General features: G+C 37.8%; 2 protein-coding genes across 2 annotated transcripts in view; one reads left to right on the top strand and one right to left on the bottom strand.

Moving 5' to 3' along the window:
• Nucleotides 1-619: 619 nt before the first annotated feature.
• LOC136990733 (GRAM domain-containing protein 2B-like) lies at nucleotides 620-9,582 on the top strand. Its single transcript, XM_067289161.1, has 10 exons — nucleotides 620-1,046; nucleotides 1,113-1,216; nucleotides 5,237-5,332; nucleotides 5,393-5,470; nucleotides 5,537-5,590; nucleotides 5,692-5,860; nucleotides 5,929-5,971; nucleotides 6,028-6,069; nucleotides 6,135-6,236; nucleotides 9,185-9,582. The coding sequence occupies exons 1-10, from the start codon at nucleotides 914-916 to the stop codon at nucleotides 9,402-9,404; spliced, it is 1,041 nt and encodes a 346-aa protein (XP_067145262.1). The 5' UTR covers nucleotides 620-913; the 3' UTR covers nucleotides 9,405-9,582.
• The window catches only part of LOC136990755 (heterogeneous nuclear ribonucleoprotein 27C-like), a 51,357-nt gene continuing 41,603 nt past the window's right edge, over nucleotides 9,529-19,282 (bottom strand). Inside the window, 4 exon segments of the mRNA XM_067289188.1 lie at nucleotides 9,529-9,934; nucleotides 11,415-11,504; nucleotides 14,206-14,442; nucleotides 19,147-19,251. Coding sequence (XP_067145289.1) covers nucleotides 9,840-9,934; nucleotides 11,415-11,504; nucleotides 14,206-14,442; nucleotides 19,147-19,251 — 527 coding nt within the window. The 3' untranslated portion in view covers nucleotides 9,529-9,839.

The following is a 19,282-nucleotide window of genomic DNA, read 5'->3' as shown; positions in this document are numbered from 1 at the left end:
AACGTCTCGATATAATGTCGCCGCGATCTTTATTTTAAACGTCGAAAAGCGAATCGATCGCCTCGAAATAGAAACGTTTTCTTTTTTTAACTTCCCTCGAAAGTCAAGACCACGCATTTTCATAGCTGGCGTATTTGACTGGATTAAATCTCGGCGCTTCTCGATTAGACGTTGGCGTAATCACGTGAAATGCGATTAAATGGGTGGAAAAGAAAATTAAAAAGAGAAACGAAATGGAACAATTCGAATCAATATAATTGGAGATTATTAATTCGTCCGTAGCACGCCAAAATCTACGTGCAGAATAGGCTTAAATGTTGTCCCGTGTGGCAACAGTTTAAGAAAAGAACAGACAGTTCTGCGTTAACTCTTTTAAATCCCGATCGAATTGTTATTTGAAGAGAATTAGAAAAAGATTGGAATCCAAATAAAATCGATAAGGATACAACAAATGAATAAGAATTGGAATTATCACGCAGACAAAGGCTTTGCACGGATTTCGATTTGGGATGGGAAGGAGAAAAACGAAGGATGAGGAAGAAACTGGCGCCCCGGCGACTCTCGACGCAGGAGCAGTCCAGGAGAATCGTCCATTCGGATTAAAGGGGTGCGAGTGACGCAGCGTCGTCTTTTCCGCGGCGCCGATTTTCCGGAAGCCAAAACCCGGAGAAGGCGAGAATCCGTTTTAGCTTTGTGTTTGCGGCGAAATCCGAAACAATTACGTTTGCCAGAATCGTCGGAACGGTTCGGAACGGCGGCGGTGGGAGGCGGAAGACCGGAAGCCGTGACGATCGATCCGACGCGACGCGAGAGTTGTAGTTCCGGCGGCGGAAGACCCGTCGGCAGTCGATCTCTGGCCGGACTCGAAACGGTATTTTCTTCGGTCGCACCGCCGACGGAGGATGGTTTGGAGATGTCGAGCCCTTCTCCGACTGTCCCTCCTCCCTCACCCGCACCCTCCACTCAGTCGCGCCTGCGGAAATCGCACGGACAACGATTCCACCGGCGATTCCCCCAAGTGGACCCGGAAGAACCCCTCTTGGACTGTGAGTACCATCGACGCCTCCCTTCCTCCAGCGGCCGTCTTTTCACCTCTCGCCTTCTTCCCGCAGACTATTCGTGCGCCCTTCTGGCCGACATCCTGCTGCAGGGTCAGCTTTACGTCACCGAGAACCACTTCGCCTTCTACTCCAACATCTTCGGACACAAGACTCAGGTGAGCGCTTCCGTTCGCGACCGGAAGTCGCACCCGATCGACGAGTGCGCAGAATCGAACGGAGCCGAGGATGGACGATCCTCATTTTCCTCGCGCCGGGAAGTGGACGAAGATCTCCGTCCGTTTCCTTTCGTTACTTTTTACGCCTGGTAGCAAAATGGCGCCTTCTCTAAGGATAAATGTCTTTCCATTCTGAAATTTCGCATCTTCCTTTCTTCCATTAAATCGCTTCCACCCACACGTGACCTAGTTACCGGAAAAGAGGATCGAACTCGAATCCAAAATTTAGGCGCTTTTTCCTCCGGATATTTCGGGTTTTGCCATCAAAAATCGCCAAATTTTTGGAAAGTTTCCGAGTCGAATCGATTTCGCGGTCTCCCCGGGATACGGATCGATACGTAATTTACGCGTTTTACTCTAAAAATGGTTTTTAACGGGGGAATTTCCAGGAAATATTTTATATTTAATGCAGATCATCTCGGGTTGGTTATATAAAAACTACTTTCTAACAATAGAAACATTAATAAAAATAATCCAGGAAAAGCGCTCGGCCGTGCTTAAAATCTTATTTCCGCGAAAGTACTTAAATCCGGGTTTTCCGCACTCGATTATTCCTTAATCTTCCGAAAACGCCCGGTCATTTCTCTAAAAATTCCCTCTAGTCACGTGTCTCCTTCCTTCTCGATTCTGGTTTTGGGGAGGTTCGCCTACCGCGCCACGTCGATAAATTTATTACCAGAATGGTTATTCGAGTTTCAAAATTTGGCGTTGCGAAGGGAAGAACCAACGCCGATTGATTGCGGTTCCCAACTCTTCGTTACTGTCTCTACCACGATCCGCTTCCCGTATTTAGAGATATATTTTTGGACAGTTTGACGCTTTCTTTACTGGCGTAACCTCTAAATGGATAAAACGATATCGATACACCTCGTCAGTCGGACGGATCGATGCGTTAAATTATCAAAAATTTCGGCCTAACTTCGATCTATCCTTTCGTAAATGTCGTACAGAAGACATTTTGAAATCCGTACTAATTGTTACTACTGTGTTGCGTTTCGTAATCTCGACTGGAAAGACCCTCCCCTCCCGTTAACGTTACATTAAAGTTTTATTACACGTCTCCGGAGTAATTGAGGGGGATTCTTATCTCCCGAGCGGTGCTACCGCCATAATTTTAAAATTTCGATCGAAATTCCACCCGTTGCCGGATCCGAACTTTTACAGACGTCGTCGCGTGACGAACGATCAAATTTCTACTCGGGTAGGATGCGTTCCGGAGAAGTAAGCGATGGCTCCCTGGCTTATCGTAATTCTCGCTCGATTGAACGGAATAAGTAACCCGTTATGGACGGAGAGCGATTAACGCTACGCTTCGATGCCGCCGCAATTACGGTCTCTCCGACGATAGATATAAAAGCGCGGGACGACGGAAGCCGAGGAATTTAACCAACGAGACGAAAGTACCAACGTATTTGTTGGAAAGTGAAGACCCTTCTAAGAAATTGCAGTCAACCTAACGATTTCCAGCCGCGAATGCCATTCCGTTAACGATTTCGATTGACGTTTTATCGAATTTTCCATTTTCGATCCGATATTAGGAATTAGAGACGAGCGTAAAAATCCTCGAGTGACTAAATACGTTCGATGGGTCAAAGGTCGGGTCTGCCAACTAAATTAGGTATCAACGTAACTGGTTTTCGCAGGAATCCTTTTTTATATTTATTGTGCGCGCGTATATTATATACATATTTAACTTAATTTCTGACTTTTCGAATATTTTTCTGGCAGTTCGGCAAAAAATCGTCCACGTGAACTCGTAGAAACGATTAAAATGGCAAATTTTGCACTCGTCCCGTTTTGACTAAGAATGCGACTCTGCGAGAAGACGAAGGCGTCGGAATTTTAACTATTCGAGGGAAATGGGTGAGAATAGACGATACTGGGATGAGTTTAAAAACGACGACGTCGCGTGGTGGGTACAGTTCGTATAAATTGGCTGTTCCGAACTAAGTGCGAAAGCGGAATTTTTAAATTGCGAAAATAAGTTTAAAACCCTATTTTAATAGAAATTTCGCCTTTTTTTAGTTAGAAATGGTAAAAATTCGAAAGTATTTTGTAACGCACGCGCGCTCACATACATAATTTCCGTAGACGACGTAAAAATGTTGGGAAACGTAGAAGCGTGACGGAGCGTAAAAACACTTTCCAATCTTTTACTCGAGTTCGAAGCCAGTGACGCGTCGACGTCGCTAATCGAATAACCTACGACGCCGGTATGACGTCATTTCGGTATCGACTATCGCGTCGATAATTCGTAATAAGCTTAATTTCCTATTGTTTCGAGGAAATTTAAAAATTTTAATTCTTTGAATTCGGAAACAACTTGTTAATAGTTATTTAAAAGACAATAGTTAATGATGCTCGGCTGCTTTATAATTTTCGTAATAATAGCTTATCGACTTAAAAACACAAAATAAACGTAAAAATTTATGGACTCAATTAACACTGACCAAATTAATTTTTAATTTAATACCTAAAATTTTGTTTTGTGCAAAATATAGATATTACCATTAATTCCTTTGCCACGGCTCGTAACACTGGTCGACCGGACGGGATGACAACCGCGTTTCGTTTCACGATCCGGCGCCATTGTTTCGTGACGTAATGGCAACCCACGGTATTTAAGACGAAGCGCGACGTTGGATGGCGCTTTGCCGAATTATAAAGTAATTAACGGGGAAAAAAGTACATACACGGAAAATTAATATCGGAGCAAATTGGCGCGTTCGATATTTCCAATTAAAAACATTTTTAATATAAAATAATTTTCCGATTAACGAAATTTTAATTACCGCTAAAAGTTTCTAGTCGGAAGATTTATTTTATCGCCGCCATATTGTATTTTATCCCTAGAATCTCCCGGGTAGGTTGTTTTCTCGGATATCGTACTTTCGCCAGATGTGGCTAGAATACAAAAGTCGTAAATGAATTTTTGTATTATGCCGGCAAGACTGGCATTTTCTGGAGATAAGTCCGATACAAAGCCGAGGATAGAAAATGGACCCACTTTCGCGTACTGTTATTAAATATTTGTTTCTCGAATGCCAACGCCATCCATAAAAGGACTAAACATTATTTTCGAAAATTCGTTTTGCTTTTTACTTTAAGAAATATTTCGGCTCGGGAAAATTACGGACAACTCTGATTTAAGACGGGGTTACCTATTGTACTGTACCTAAAGAAAGCGTGATAAACGAAGAACAAATTACAACCTGCTCGAATGAGTTACGTTCTAACCCCTAAAATATTTTTATGTATAAATTGTATACAACTTTAATTACCGAAATTTTACAGGTATTTTATAAAAGAGTTTTATATAATTTCCCATTTTAATACGATTGTTCGAATTTAATCTTTTCTACCTTTTAGACGATTACATTAAACACTTTTCGTTTCGCTCTGCCAACACTAAGGGTGCAACTATGCAGACGCGATAAATATCAAACCCTGTCAGATATGTGCGAGAACCAGAAATTCGCTCTCGTCGGCGATATTTCTCGCTTGTGCATGGTTTCCTTTGCGAGAATTACATCGCTCACAACTAAATTCGCATCTGCATAGTCCTTATCGTTCTCGCTAACGTTTTGTAGCAGCTTGAATTTTTCCATTTCGTTCGTGTAGAAAGTGGATCGCCGACGACGTTTACTGTTTTATTTCTATTATTATTATCTTTTTAATCAGTTATTCTATATTTCGGGACAAGCCGAAAAAAGCCACGTTCGAATCGTAATAACGAGCTATTGAACGAGAGCAGTACAAAGCGAGAACTTCAAACCGCGATAAAAATCAAGCGCCGCCATTATATGCTAGAGACGACTTTGTCCCGCCACCGCGAGATTCTTTGTCGCTGGCTATTATTAAAAAACCCGCCATTTTAGTTCTATCAACGCGTCATACTGTAGAGAATCTTCGGTATTGTTGTGAAAGATGTAGTAACCGCGTTCACTTTTGGGCGAACAGATCCTGATTCCGGTGCGAGAAGTGGTGGAAGTGTCGAAAGAATGCACGGCCAGGATCATTCCGAACGCCGTGGGGATCAGCACCGAGGAGGAAAAGGTAAGGTCGATTTTGGACCCTCCCCGAGGTCGTCCCACTCATCGTCCGTTTTCGTGGCAGTACGTTTTCGGATCTCTGTTGTCCAGGACGTCCACTTTCCAACTGATGAGAAGCATCTGGCTCTCCTCCGCCGACCCCGTGAGTATCTCTCTCTCTCGTCACGCGGACCGTTCCTTACTTTACCGTTTTCTTGACCTTCCCTAGGAGTTGAGCGCAGTGGAAGACTCGGAAAGCGGAAATACTTCGTCTATGCTTCCGGTGAGTATTATCTAACTTGCTTTTGTCCACGAAAGAGAGGTGTTTCTGGCCGGAATTGGACGGGCAAGACCACTCGGCGCCATTTTCCTCCTATTTTACAGAACGTGACGGAAGACGAAGACAGCGTGGCTTCCGAGAATCATCTTAGACGAATGTCGACCGTCTCAGGAATCGCCTGCCGCCGAATCTCGGAAGTGTCGCTTCCCACGGTCCGTCCCAACACGGATTCCGAAGTACGTCCGCTCCGCTGCCGCCGGTCGGGCGCCAGAGGTAAACCCGGACGGTCCTCCGCCGGCCTTCTCCCTTCGTCGTCCTAATTTTTTGCCCTTGATTTTCAGGTTACTTGAGCAAGGCGGAAGAAATGGTTTCCGGCCTGTACAGGTATCTTTTGCAATTTCTTTCCGTTTTCGCTCTTGGCTGATCGTCTGCTCTCGCAGGTTACCCGGGACCACCCTGCTGCTGCTGCTGACCACGGTGCTGTAAGTGTCGGAGCGCTCTTCTCCCTCCCCGCCTCCGCTAATCGGCCCGTCCTCTTCTTCCTCAGGTTGGCCCTCCTGTTACTCTCCGCCACCGTCCTCCTCTACCGGATAGCCGCGGTCCACCGCAGAGTGGCCATGATGGAAGACAGACAACGACGACGCCTCAGGTAACTAACTCTCCCGCGCCGCCTAATCCCGGAAATACTGTTTAAACCACCAACGTATTCGTGACGAGATTAAATACTTTAATTTATAGTAACGCCGTATCCCGTATTTGCTTTAAATTGTTTATAAACGCCGGAAGACATCACCACCCGTGTTGCCAACCTTCAACGGAATTATCTTTCCCCATCACTATCTCGTGGTTGGAATTTTTGATTTAAATGTTATTCATTTTTCACCGGAGGCTCGCCCCTGGTGTTTAAAAACTAAACTATTTTATCTGGGTCGTTTGAATCATTCTTGTGTATTGTCATTGAATAGCAATAGAAAAAGCAAATCTCTGTGTTGCATTCCAAATTGCAATTCAAAGCCATACGGGAGCCCAATATAAGTTTTCGTCTATTTCCATATGAAAAACACATGATTGTCGGTTATATGTATGAGCTCCGAATTCCGTATAAAGGGGATTCGACTTAAGAATTGGCAAAAGTTTTCAGATTGTCCAGCTTTATATGAACAAGTTATGCTGTCAATTTTAAAGGATTTTTCCTTAAAGTTTAAAATGCCAGTAATTTTGTGTGGCACACGGCCGGATTTAAGCTGAACTTTGTATCAGGTCCTTTACCAACTCTTTATGATATATGATTAATTTTACATTACTAGTTACAAGCGACCCAGATAAAGTAGCCATTTTGTAAACATGCAGCGTCCTCTATAGTTCATGAAAAACGCGAATTTTTGTGTTACTAAATAGAAAATGCTGAAATTTTAAATAGTAGGAACGCTGTAATCAGCGTTTAATACGTCCAGGCACTTTCAATGCAACAGAGAAACAATTTTCATGATTAAAAATAAAATGCCACGGCAAAGTTTTCCTTATCAAATTCGTAACCATTTTCAATCGAACCGGAACGTTTCACTTCTATCATTATTTTTATACTGTAACCGGGTGCTGCGTCTCTCAATTGCAAAACCATTTAACACAACTGAGCCACTAATTTTCCTAAATTTCTTCTCCTCAAAAATGCAAGGCAAGTAACGCGAGACCCTCTTCCTCGGATTAACCAACATAGCAGCCGTCGGCACGACTACCGAGTTTTAGGCTCCCTCTACCGTGCGTTGGCAATTACCACTCAGGCGAAATAAGTTTTGGCATTTAAATCTTTACCTAGGCTCGTTAAATCTAATAATACAATTATCACCAGGTCTTAAGGAAAAAAATTCGCATTTTTTCAGTTGTCTTCATTTGAAAGTTAAATTTAGACAATTAGAAAATTTGTTCTATTTAAAAGTTCAATTTAGCGCTTTCATTTTAGAAATTGCAATTTTCTTTCGCTATTTAAGTGGCAAGATCGATGTGATTAATTGAATATCGTCGAGTCTCAGTATCAATTTAAAAGGCGAAACGTTTAAATCGCCGATCAGATCGATTTATGCATTTGTAATCTCGTCTTCGAACGGGCCGCCATTTTATCCGGAGGAAGTACTCCGGGAGACCTATTCGGAGTTGTATCGTTAAGCTAATGAACACGATAAAAACCAGTTTCTATCGGAACCACGTGATTGGCGTTTAATCAACTGTGAAAATGCTATTCCGAGCCTCACGTTTCGTTTTCGGTTCCGATAGCCACGTGCGATAACTAAGCTTTTGTTATCGATCACTCTCGAGCTACCGTTAGGAACGTAACGAAAGTAAAAAGAACATGGCCGCTTTAGGTGTAAGGATATTACTTCACCAGCAATTGGAGAGAAAATTTGGGCCTCGAGTTTTAAGGAAGCTCAAAAATTTCCACAAAAAATCGAATTTTGATATATATATTTTTTCAAATCAACAAACTATACTTTGCTTTTTATTTTTTGTATTATTTAAACAATATTGGTTTTTATAGGTAGCTTTTCTTAGCTTTTAGCGATCAAAAAATGACAAACGAAAATTTTAGTGTCCCCTTCTATAAATTGTACCTTATTTTATATGTTGCAAATACATTTTAACAACAAAACATTTATTATTGAAATTAATATATGTTAATTCTCTTTTATATGATTGACTTCTAGAATTGTAAATGGCCTCACACAGAGTTCGGCTTTGGGCCTCAAAATGCCTAAATCAGGCCCCGGCAAGAACCGAAGTGTTTAACTAATATTTCGAACTGACAAGTTGTAGTTCGTTGGCTGTTCTCTCTTCTTTGATGACAATTTAACACAACTATTTGACTAGCGCTGGTAATGACAATACTCAAATCACCTGCTTCGCTTAGAAAACGGCGGGTTGCAGTCACGTGACAAAAATACAATGTTAACTAAACTGTGATTGATTAAAACGTAACAGCTATGGATAGCGTGAAACCCAGACGCATGGCGGCCGACTACCCGTAGCGAAACCCACTTAACGTGGAGCACAGAATAGAGATTTGTCTAAGTTTCGTTAACTGCCTTTCGGTAAGGGGACTTACCGAATGTCCCGTGTATCGCTCTCGTTATCGGAAGAGCTCGGAATAGGTCCCCAGAGCGCCTGCCGACGATTTATCAAGAATTATAATTAGATATCTTCGATTATAGGTTCCGATGAGTGTTGAAGATTTAAGCAAGCCATGGTAGAGATGGGCGAATACGTTTCTCGAATTCGAATACTTATTTTAAGTTAAGCTCGCTATTAGTTAATTTATTTAATACTAAAATTTTGAAATAAGTAAACTTTTGACTACCACGAATTAAGCCGAGAGGCGCCATCTACACTAACGCGATATCGGAGATATTCTTCGTTTTCGAATTAAATTTTTCACGGACGTGATATTCCACATCTCGAGTACTCGCTCATCCGTAACTTACGGAGTGGAAGAACGCAGGAAAATTCCACGTTACCTACAACACCCGAAGTAGCGGTATGAATCATTCTTCTCCCGACCGCCGAAAGCGCATCTTAGCACGTCGCGCTAATTTCCATTATTTTCAGGAACGCCGAGGGCCCGGATTCGACGGCGGGAATTCGAATCCCGAAGACTCCCTTCGGCACGGACGAGAGAAGCGAGAGGAAGAAGCCCCCTCCTCCCTCCTGGCCGGATCCTCCCGCTTACCCCTCCCCACCCCTCTTCTCGCCCGATCCGGAATACGGCGGGGAAGAGGCCGGACGGACTTCCGCCGGATCCGAGCGGCCCCCCCGCTGCCGGTCTTAGAAGGGATTCCGTTCGGAATTCCAGAGGACAATCGCAAGTTTTTGTCAACATTTAATATAATATATATATATATTTATATTTATACTGACACCATATCAAATAAAAATATTGGAATGCACTAGGATTTACAGTTCGGTTTGTGCAAAATAATCAAAATTTCATGTATTTATTTATGTGTCTTCATTAAAACTGTCGAAAAATTTGCTTGTTTTTTGTCGTGTTTTGTAACGGTTGGAGAGCTTCTCGGTCGATGTACACAATAATTTTTAAAAACGGATGTCTGCCGCTTCGACGAGAGAACAAGCGATGGAACCCAGGACGGAACATTCAGATATTAGGTAAAATGCACTGGAACCGGACACAAGCAAACGAATCGAACGGAGTTCCTCCAGTGACAGATTACGGTTCGTCGGACGAACGACGTCGGAAACCGCCTCACACTCGCCGGTACGGATGGTAGCCTTGGGCCTGGCCTCCTCCCCTTCCTCCTACGTGCGGACCGTCGCCCTGTCCTCCTCCTCCGAATCCGGCTGCCAAAACAAAAACAAACTCGTTACTCCCTGCCGCGCTCGCCACTCTCAAAAACAAATACCTCCAGTTTAATTAATCACACGGGCGATATTGTTTCAATATGTCATAAGTCTCCACTTCCGTACCAACGTTTGGTGGCAATATCGCCACAGTTACTTCTATAAAATAAAATCTATCCTACGCGTAATTGTTTCGTCCGTTTACCGTCTAACGGTTTTTGTTTACGCTTAAATATGGTAGGCTGCCGATATTTCTCCTCAAAAGATTAGATTAGCCGGGCCCGATTCGTTATCGGTATTAATCTAAATATCTAACGACCGTAGTATTTATAATTTACTCTAAAAAGATGGCGGCCGCATCGACCAAAAATTATATACCGGGTCAGTAAACGTGTGACCTCCGTCTGGTGAGAGGTGGACGAATAGGGTCGAGCGTTACGCCGTAACGCTCGACCCTACAGGACCCTTTCTATGCAAAAACGCAACGCCGCCGGGCAACTCTAACCTTTGTTTTACAAAATACATCGTGACGTACGGGAATTAGATAAGAAAAACGCCGATCGAAACACTATTTTCAAAAGTTTCCTAAGGTATATAAGGCTACGCGCATTTCGTTAAAACGGGTAAGAAATATTAATTTTACAAATTCGTGGCACCTTTTAAAATTACGATATTTGTCGGTCGCAATATTTAGTCGAAAACAAACGTAAGTGAAAAAACGAGTTAGTCAATAAGGCACTTGGATTAATCGTTTACAGTTGCTACCAATAAACCAGTAGAATTTTCGATAACTCGGACAAAACTTTGATGTTTGAAAGTGTTTTGTGAAAATTCTTCGTATACGTAAAATTAATAAAGGCGATCATCATTCTTCGAATTGATAAAGTCCATTACGAATAACATTTAGATAGTTTGCAATTAACCTCACATAACAGTTTCGTAACAATAAATTAAAAAATATATATGAGTGTTAGTGGAGAAGCAACTTATAAGTTAGTATGGCAAAAGTCCAGCAATTTTTTCAAGTATTTCCATTTGGAAATACATATGACGAATCTAAGTTCCGAAACCATTCGAGATTTTTTATAAATTAAAAACTTTTGTTACCAACAAATATATACGTCTTCTGGCACAAACGTGGGTAAAGAGCAGCTACGTTGATAATTGAAATTACTTTAAAAATGAAAATGCCACACAGTAATGCAAAATATAAGTAACTTTAAACAGTGAAGAATCAGAAAAATAAACGTAATGAGTTAAAAAAAGAGCACGGAAGGCGAGAATGCAAAAAGAAGAGTCGTTTCCTATAAATCGACGTGTACAGTACGCCTAACAACGTCTAATGGGAAATTCCCCACAAATAACGAGTTTACCACCCGTCGGACGAGGCTTTTTCTCGTTACCGATCGACGGCAGGACGTTTACGTGATTATGTCTACGAACGCGTTGGAACAGAATCTAATGTAAGCAATCGACTCACCCTGACTGCCTGAGATTCCATCCATACCTCCAGTGTAACCTCGAGAAGGTCCAAACCCAGACGCTTCTTGTGGATAACTTCCCATCATACCTGAAGAATAAAAGTCCATATAAATAGATAGTTCTTCAATCTAAAATTTTCCGTAACTGACGTTAGCCTATCAGAACCATAGTGTGTTACGAAGCAAAATTATTGCATTTTATGTAAAAAGTCCTGTATTTCGTAACATAAAGTAAGGTTCTTTTACGAGAAAAAGTCCTAACCGTTCTATTCCAGTATCCTATTTTCGAGATAGGATGAAATCTGACAATTGTTCTTCCTACGCATTTGCAAATACCACAGAAAACAATTAGACTTGGATACTACAACGAACATTACGGCCACTTAATGATTCAAATATATAGAAGATTCTATCCTACCAGCGTGAATACTACATTAAAAGCAAGAATGTAGTCTAAATAAATCAAACATTTTGCACAGGTTTTATTAAACAAAATACGTTAATTTTTACACCGTATATCACTTCCCCATGCGGCTTCCCTCCTCTCCCGAGATCGGCATCGCTTGCCAAGTGGTAGAAGCTATGTTTTTGCCACGTCTCTAAGGACGTGTTACGGCTTCTACCTGTACGGCCGATTAGAGCTTTCGACCTTTCGACTTCTCTTTCGTTTAAGGAACGGATAAAATTCTTTGGGAGAAAAGTTAGAAGATTCAAGAAGTGGGAAGCGCAGCCACGTCCTTCTACGAGATATTGACCCGAAAAGACCGATGACCTTCGTACGACTAGTTGCTTTCGCCGAATTTCTTCGTGCAGACGGTAGACCTTTATCCATTCCCTAAAATAAGAGCAGTTTGAAGAGTCTCGGATTCCAATTGGCAGCAGAGATGAAGTCGATTAAAGCTATTAAAATTACATCCGCCACTTCAAGTACAAATGCTTGCATGAAGTGTGACTACACGAAGATAGTATCCTATGAGTGTTTGTACTGTGTAATAAAATCTGTGCCATAATTTTGATTCTATATTATGGATTGAAAAACAGTATTTACTCTATAAAGAAAATTTCTCTGAGACATCTTGTTTCTGCTAGTGAATTCTCACTGAAAAGTAATTTTCTAGAACAAAAGAGAAACTTAACGAATAAACAAAAGTATAACAACAAAGAAAATCCTTTCTCTATCCTTACTGTAAACCAGTGTTATATTATTAGTATGCAAATATTGATGTTTAATATAGTTTTACCACCTATCTTATCCGTTTCGCTTCTACTCGTCGTCAATTATTGAATTCCTTCCAATAAATTTCAAACTTCATATAATGGATTCAAATTCAACTGTTATTAAATCTGAAACAGGGGGGAAAGGGGATGGTCCGTAACAATTTTCATGCAACGACCAACCTCGACCAACCTCGTAAAAGAAACGGTTCCTTACTAACCGGTATTAAATTTTCGAATTAAAACTGTGTAATATTTTCTTTAATAGATACGCAGTATAATATGAAATATAAATGACTACTAACTCAATACCCTATTAATACTCTACAAACTCACGTGTTAAAATAATTCTAAACTAATCTACATAAAAATTTCAACCCTTTAACATACTCTGAAGAGATCTGATCTGGTCAGATGGTGCTCTGATATTTTTCAGTAATATGTTGAATAAAAATCCCACAAGAATTTTAACAATATGATGATACCATATATTTTGATAAGAAAATAATAATGACAAAAAATGCCTTTAAAACGAACCATTGATAATTTGCAAATATCTAACCCAAAAGCATAAAGTACCTATTATTATATCATATAATTTTCAAGGCTAATTCTTATTTTATAAAGTTTTAAGTTTTCATTATCCAATATTAAAATCATCCCACAATCTTCTAATTTTTACTTTAAGGAGGCCATGAAAATGTTAATCTTTGAAATTAAATGAAATTGGGCCCAGAAACGTCTCTATATTTTTGATGCCTTTTTAAATTAGAAATATTAATGAGGTACACAAAAATACCATTCTAATTATTAAAAAGTAAATTAACTGAATACTTGTTTTACAGAATGTTAATATTGTTAAAATGAGATGAATAAATTGTTATTGTAGAATTAAAAGGAAATTATAGCTTGTCATTTATGAAGTTATGATACTTTGTTAGTTTTCACAAATTATACCAATATGAGATAAAACATTAAGTAATGTTTATCTTGAATCGAATGTTAAAAATAAAATATATAGTCATACCATGTGAAGTGCCTGAACTAAATAAAAAATCTATTACTAAATGAAATTTTATACAATTTTTCTACGAAAACGAGAATTATATTTCTCTAATCGACGAATTACGCAAGAAATTCAAATCAAAATTTATGTACTGTAATGTGCAACTGGAGAAAAACAACGATACAAATAAAATCCAACCTTTAAAATTCACAATTCATTAGAATAAAACCTCTTGCCGGAGTTTGAAAGGTTGGAGTATACTTGTATCTCAATTTATGTACCTCAGCATTCTTAACTGTTTTTATACTAATTAAAAACCCAATTTCAATAATACAAAATATAATAAAACATTGCTACATAAACTAACCACATTTCCCCAACATTTTATATTTTCTATACAATTTAGATTTCTATCATACAAGAAATGTAACTTCAATTTTAGAGATTGACAATTTGTCTAAATATTGACATAACACTTGAATTTAACAGGTATTTAATTTATTAATATTTATAATATAAGCTGAGATACATTTAAAATAAAAATGTTTAAATTTAAAATTATTACTTACTGAAATTGTAATCTGTCTGCTGACCCGGTGGCTGATTTGGTGCGGCACCGGTGGGAGCGGCATTGCCCGTACCCATCGGCTGACCCGGTGCGGGAGGATTTGTTCCCTGTGTGACCGCCGCCTGATTGAAAGGATCCGCCGGAGGTTGCGTGCCGGGAGGGCCTCCCGGTGCGGGTGCCCCGCCCATTGGAGCCGTAAATCCGCCGTAACCTCCAAATCCCGGAGCACCGGTTCCTCCTGCAAAATTAAAATACAGTAATATTTTAAAAGTATGGCAATGTTTTTTTGATTATAGAAAAGACAATGGCTAAAATGCAAGAAAAAGTATAGATAAAACCAATATAAACACACAAAGAATTAAACATGATAAACATAAATAGTACTTAGAAGAAAAAAAAATTTAATTTAAAATAGAAAAGATGTCCAATAAATAATAGAACAATTATTTTCTCAACCAAATTTAGATGGAAAAAGATTGCGCACACGGCATTATTCGAATTTCCTATGCTTATTCACATAGTTTCGACATTTGCTTTTAGGTGGCAGCAATGCAACGAAGTTTCAAAATAGCATTTGCAAGTTGCATTCAGAACATAGAAGTGATTAACTGTTTTGGCAGAAAATAATATTAGAAACAATTTTCTATTCCGTAGAATCACTCAAAATATTAATACATTTTATTAGAAGGTATGAAAAGAAAACAAATAAAAACAGTGTCGACTTATTTAACACTTATTAAATCAAAATAAAACCAACAAGTGAGCAAGACTATGTGATTAAAATAAGATTTTAAGATCAAGAAGATAATGCTTATGACAAACATTAAAGTTTACTTTGCCTGAATTATCTAAAATATCATTGTTTACAAAATTCAAATTATCCAATTAAATACTACGACTTTGATCATTTTTTAAAAGTCTCAATTTATAAATTATCTAAAAAGTTAAAAATACATAAAAAGACTATTTTCTAGATGAGTTAATTCTCTGAAATGCATACAACAGAAGCTTGGTATCCACATAAATGGTTTTGCTGTGTCAAGCCAGAACATAATCATGAATGATTCACAGTTGATATCCACTTTTCAATTCGCACTTCATTTGTATGCTATCGGGAAGGAAGAAACTAGAATAAACAAAGATGGATGACTAATGCAATTGTCTTAGCAACATTCTTATCCTTTGTGGGGGAACATACATAGATTTTTTTTTAAAAATCATTTTCATCTTTATACTTTTCACCACTTTTATAAAAAAAATCTCAGGAAAACCAAATTTCTATTAATTTCTCATTCTCAGTTGATATATTCATCTACCAAGCCATTCTGTAGAAAATGGAATCAAACTATCTTATTTTTTGCCAATTAGTGGTGTTTGATTTTCACGATGAAAAAATACATACGGCTCAAGCATTTAAGTTATGCTTAACTGTGTGAATTAGATGCTCATTTTTTTCTAGTCATGCACGTGCAATGCCAAGTGGTCGAATTGTGGCAGCAAAATTTCTCATGTGGATACCAAGCTTAAACTACATAATAAATTATAAATTAGAATGTAGAAAATATACAAAGACTACAGAGTTTTGAGATAAAATTTATACCAATTTATAATATATACAATTATAGTACAGCATTGTTTATAAATCCCTGAATGGAACCAGAATAAAAAAACAGCCAAAAATAGAGCTAATTGTAAGTTAAGATGCACAAGACAGCAGAAACCTTTCATAACTCATAGTATTACAGCCATTAATAAACATGTAGGTTTTATTTTAAATTATCATCATAAAAAAACATTAGCACTTTTTATTGCAAACCTTTTTTTGAAGTTACAGCACATTGAGTATACATAAATCAAACACTCACACCAAAATTCCAAAATGATTTTTGTCCATTCAAGGCTCAAATACCACTGCTAATGGGCGATGTATGTCCATTTTTGCTGTTTAAAGTTTAGGCTACTATAAATGCCTAAACTTTCCATAGATTCTTTACAGTCAGCCAATAATCAAACTACTATTCTGCTTCTTATAAACAATATACTTGATGGGGTCTATTTTTTGTCATTTCAGAAATTTGGTATCTATTGTCTTTATCAAAAACAAATGAGAATCAAATGGTACTCTACTACTTACACACACACACACGTAAAAATAAATAAATGCTTCTAATGACACACACTCACCAATTATATTGATTTACAAAAATCAATTTCAAAAATGGCTAATTTTTAAAATAATATAAATTATTATAGCTACCACTGTCATCATCAAAAAATAAAAGGTCAAATTTCTCTCTTTTTACGCATTACAAAGGTCAAGTTTATTCAACAAAGTACAGTAAGACCCCACTTTACATGGGGGATGCATTCCTAGATGACAAAATGCTAAACGAGGTCATTTTAACAGAGTAAATAGGAAAAGGGGAACACAAGACCAAAAATCAGAGAATTAAAAATAATTATTTAGTGTTATTAAACATCCTATAAATACTTTTAACCAGTTTAATTTGTTTATTTACCTTTGCTGGTAACCATCGATGTTAAAAGTATCCGACATTTTTTCAACAAATTTCCCATAAGTCAATGCACAATGTTCACTAAGTCACGTGATGTGAACGAGCACCGGAAGGTCTTTTACTTGGACTTAAAACGTCAAACGTGTACTTCTGCTTGCCGTACAAGTTTAACGTTTGTACTTGCGCCTCAACCTCTCTATTATCCTACTTGTCTACATCATCTAGTCCTGCTGTATCAATTGGGTTGAGTTTGGTCAACCTAATGATACAGCAATAGGCTCTTCTTGTTCAGAATTCTTGGATACCTCTAGCCATAACTTCTCCCACACTTCATTCATGCATTTATCAGTTAATTCTTGCTAGGCAAAGTTGATATTGCCTGTGGCATCCATGTTATATTTTTTCCAAAATTGCAGCAAAGAAACAGATTTAAAGAAAGTATACAGCGCTACGATGAACTGCCACCTTTTGCCGATTGGTTCGTGTTTGGGAATAATCACATTATATGCGAATCAATGAAATGCTGCAATAATTTGAATCATTGTAAATTTTGAGTGTTTTTTTAAGCTTTGAGCAGACCGCATTATATCGAATCAGCGTTAAGCAGGATCTTACTGTATTGTTTTTAGCTTACAGAACAGTAATACTATTTCATACTGCAGAGATGTAAGTCTAAATTTTAATCTCTGCCTCAAATGACACTCAAAACTACAATATAAAAGTAGATCAAGCAACACAAGAGGCATATTTTCCATTCGTTGAGTTACAAATACAACAATGTTCATAGTTTAATAGGTTTTTGTCTAACATTACATTCAAATGGAAAAATAATTGAATAAAAAAAATATACAAACAGATTCTATTGAAGTATAATAATTCCATTTCTTTTTTTCAACAACACAAGTTGCTGTTATTTGCTTGCCTTATATTACTTCATTTTCCCCTCTCCTAGTAAATGTGCATTATTTCGCAAAGACAGGGTTCCTATTCAAATGTTTGTTTTAAATTCCATGACTTTCCCTGACCAACTTTATACAAATGCTCTGACCCTCACATCCCTTATGGTATGGCACATTAACAAAATAAAACATCACTTGACTTACTATGCACATATGCCATTGCTTTTCCAAATTTTTAACTGGTTATTTTTTCTAATTAACAGTTATATTTTTTTATAACAAATGAATTAGTAAAATTAAAAATAAAATAAGAAAGACAATTATGACAGTCATTAGTCTTCTCTACATAAAACTAAAATGTTTTATTAAATAATAATTTATCTTGTTATTAACTCATAACTAAAACTTCATAGCTTTGGCATGTACAAAAGTATAAATTATTAGATTTGTCCCTTAATAAATTTCCCAAACTTTATAGAATATTAATAAACAGAAAAAAGTTTCAGAAATCAAACTGTTTTGTTATGCGATCAAAACTATTAAAATGAAAAATAATACTATTCGAATTAATATTAAGTTATTTATCATGTTTGGGGTTCTTTGTTATCATTTTTTCCCATCAGTTCATTAACATCTGCCCTCAAATTGAGAGAGACAAAGTTAAAATATTTCAAAAATTATCAACATTAGATTATTAATTAAAAGTATTATTTTTCTCTCAAACTCTTAATACTGCATAATTAATACAGCAGTTTTAAAACCTAAAAGTATTTTAAAATTTAAAAATAATGATTGATGTTCTATGCTTGTATATTTTGTGCGCTATAATTTAGAAGAAATTTTGTGTATGTTTGGGTGAAATTTTGGATCCTGAAAATATTCTGCACCTCCTTTTCCTAAGTTGCATAATACTTCTTGTTGCGTGCAGACAGCTACACTTGGTCAGCCATACTGTCAGCAAACAAAATCAACAAGGCACCAAGGAAAAATTCCGACTTTGACAATTTTTAACAAATTCCCTGACTTTTTCCAAACACTAATGAAAATCCCTGATTTCCCAGGTGCATAAGGAACCCTGCAAATACAAAAATGTAAAATTCATTTTAATTATTAATTTTTGAAGTTATTAATTAATGATTGAGGATATGTGTATGACACCCATGTCACTTTACTGTAAAAGCAATGTGAAAACAAGAAAGAGAATATTTCAGTTTTCTGAGTATAAATTCCTAAGAGAGTTGATAAATGCTCAATTTTTCAATTGCTTAGCACAGAAACAAAGTCGATGATCCACAAATAGTAAACTTAACAGGATAATTATCCAACTGATTGATAATCACAGCAGGCAATGAAATACAAGCATGACAACACAATATAGAATCTAAATATTTTATTCTACTTCATAACGAAAACCGGCTCTGTTATTATTCCAAAGACTAGTCTTATGATCAAAACAGACAGTTTCTTTTAAAAACCAAACACATCTATCTAGCTGCATAGCTTATTACTTTTAATCACTATACATACCATATCCACCATATCCTTGTTGGCCAAACTGTGCACCGGGACCACCATATGGACCAAAACCTCCGGCTGGTGCACCCCAACCCTGATATCCTGCTCCATATCCACCTGTAAGTAATCATATACAGTACTTAATAGT

The sequence above is a fragment of the Centruroides vittatus genome, unplaced genomic scaffold (assembly GCF_030686945.1).
Source record: "Centruroides vittatus isolate TY-2023 unplaced genomic scaffold, ASM3068694v2 contig_134, whole genome shotgun sequence".
Classification (NCBI taxonomy): domain Eukaryota; kingdom Metazoa; phylum Arthropoda; class Arachnida; order Scorpiones; family Buthidae; genus Centruroides; species Centruroides vittatus.
The sequence above is the reverse complement of the archived record's forward strand: the minus strand, read 5'-3'. Positions and strand labels throughout refer to the sequence as shown.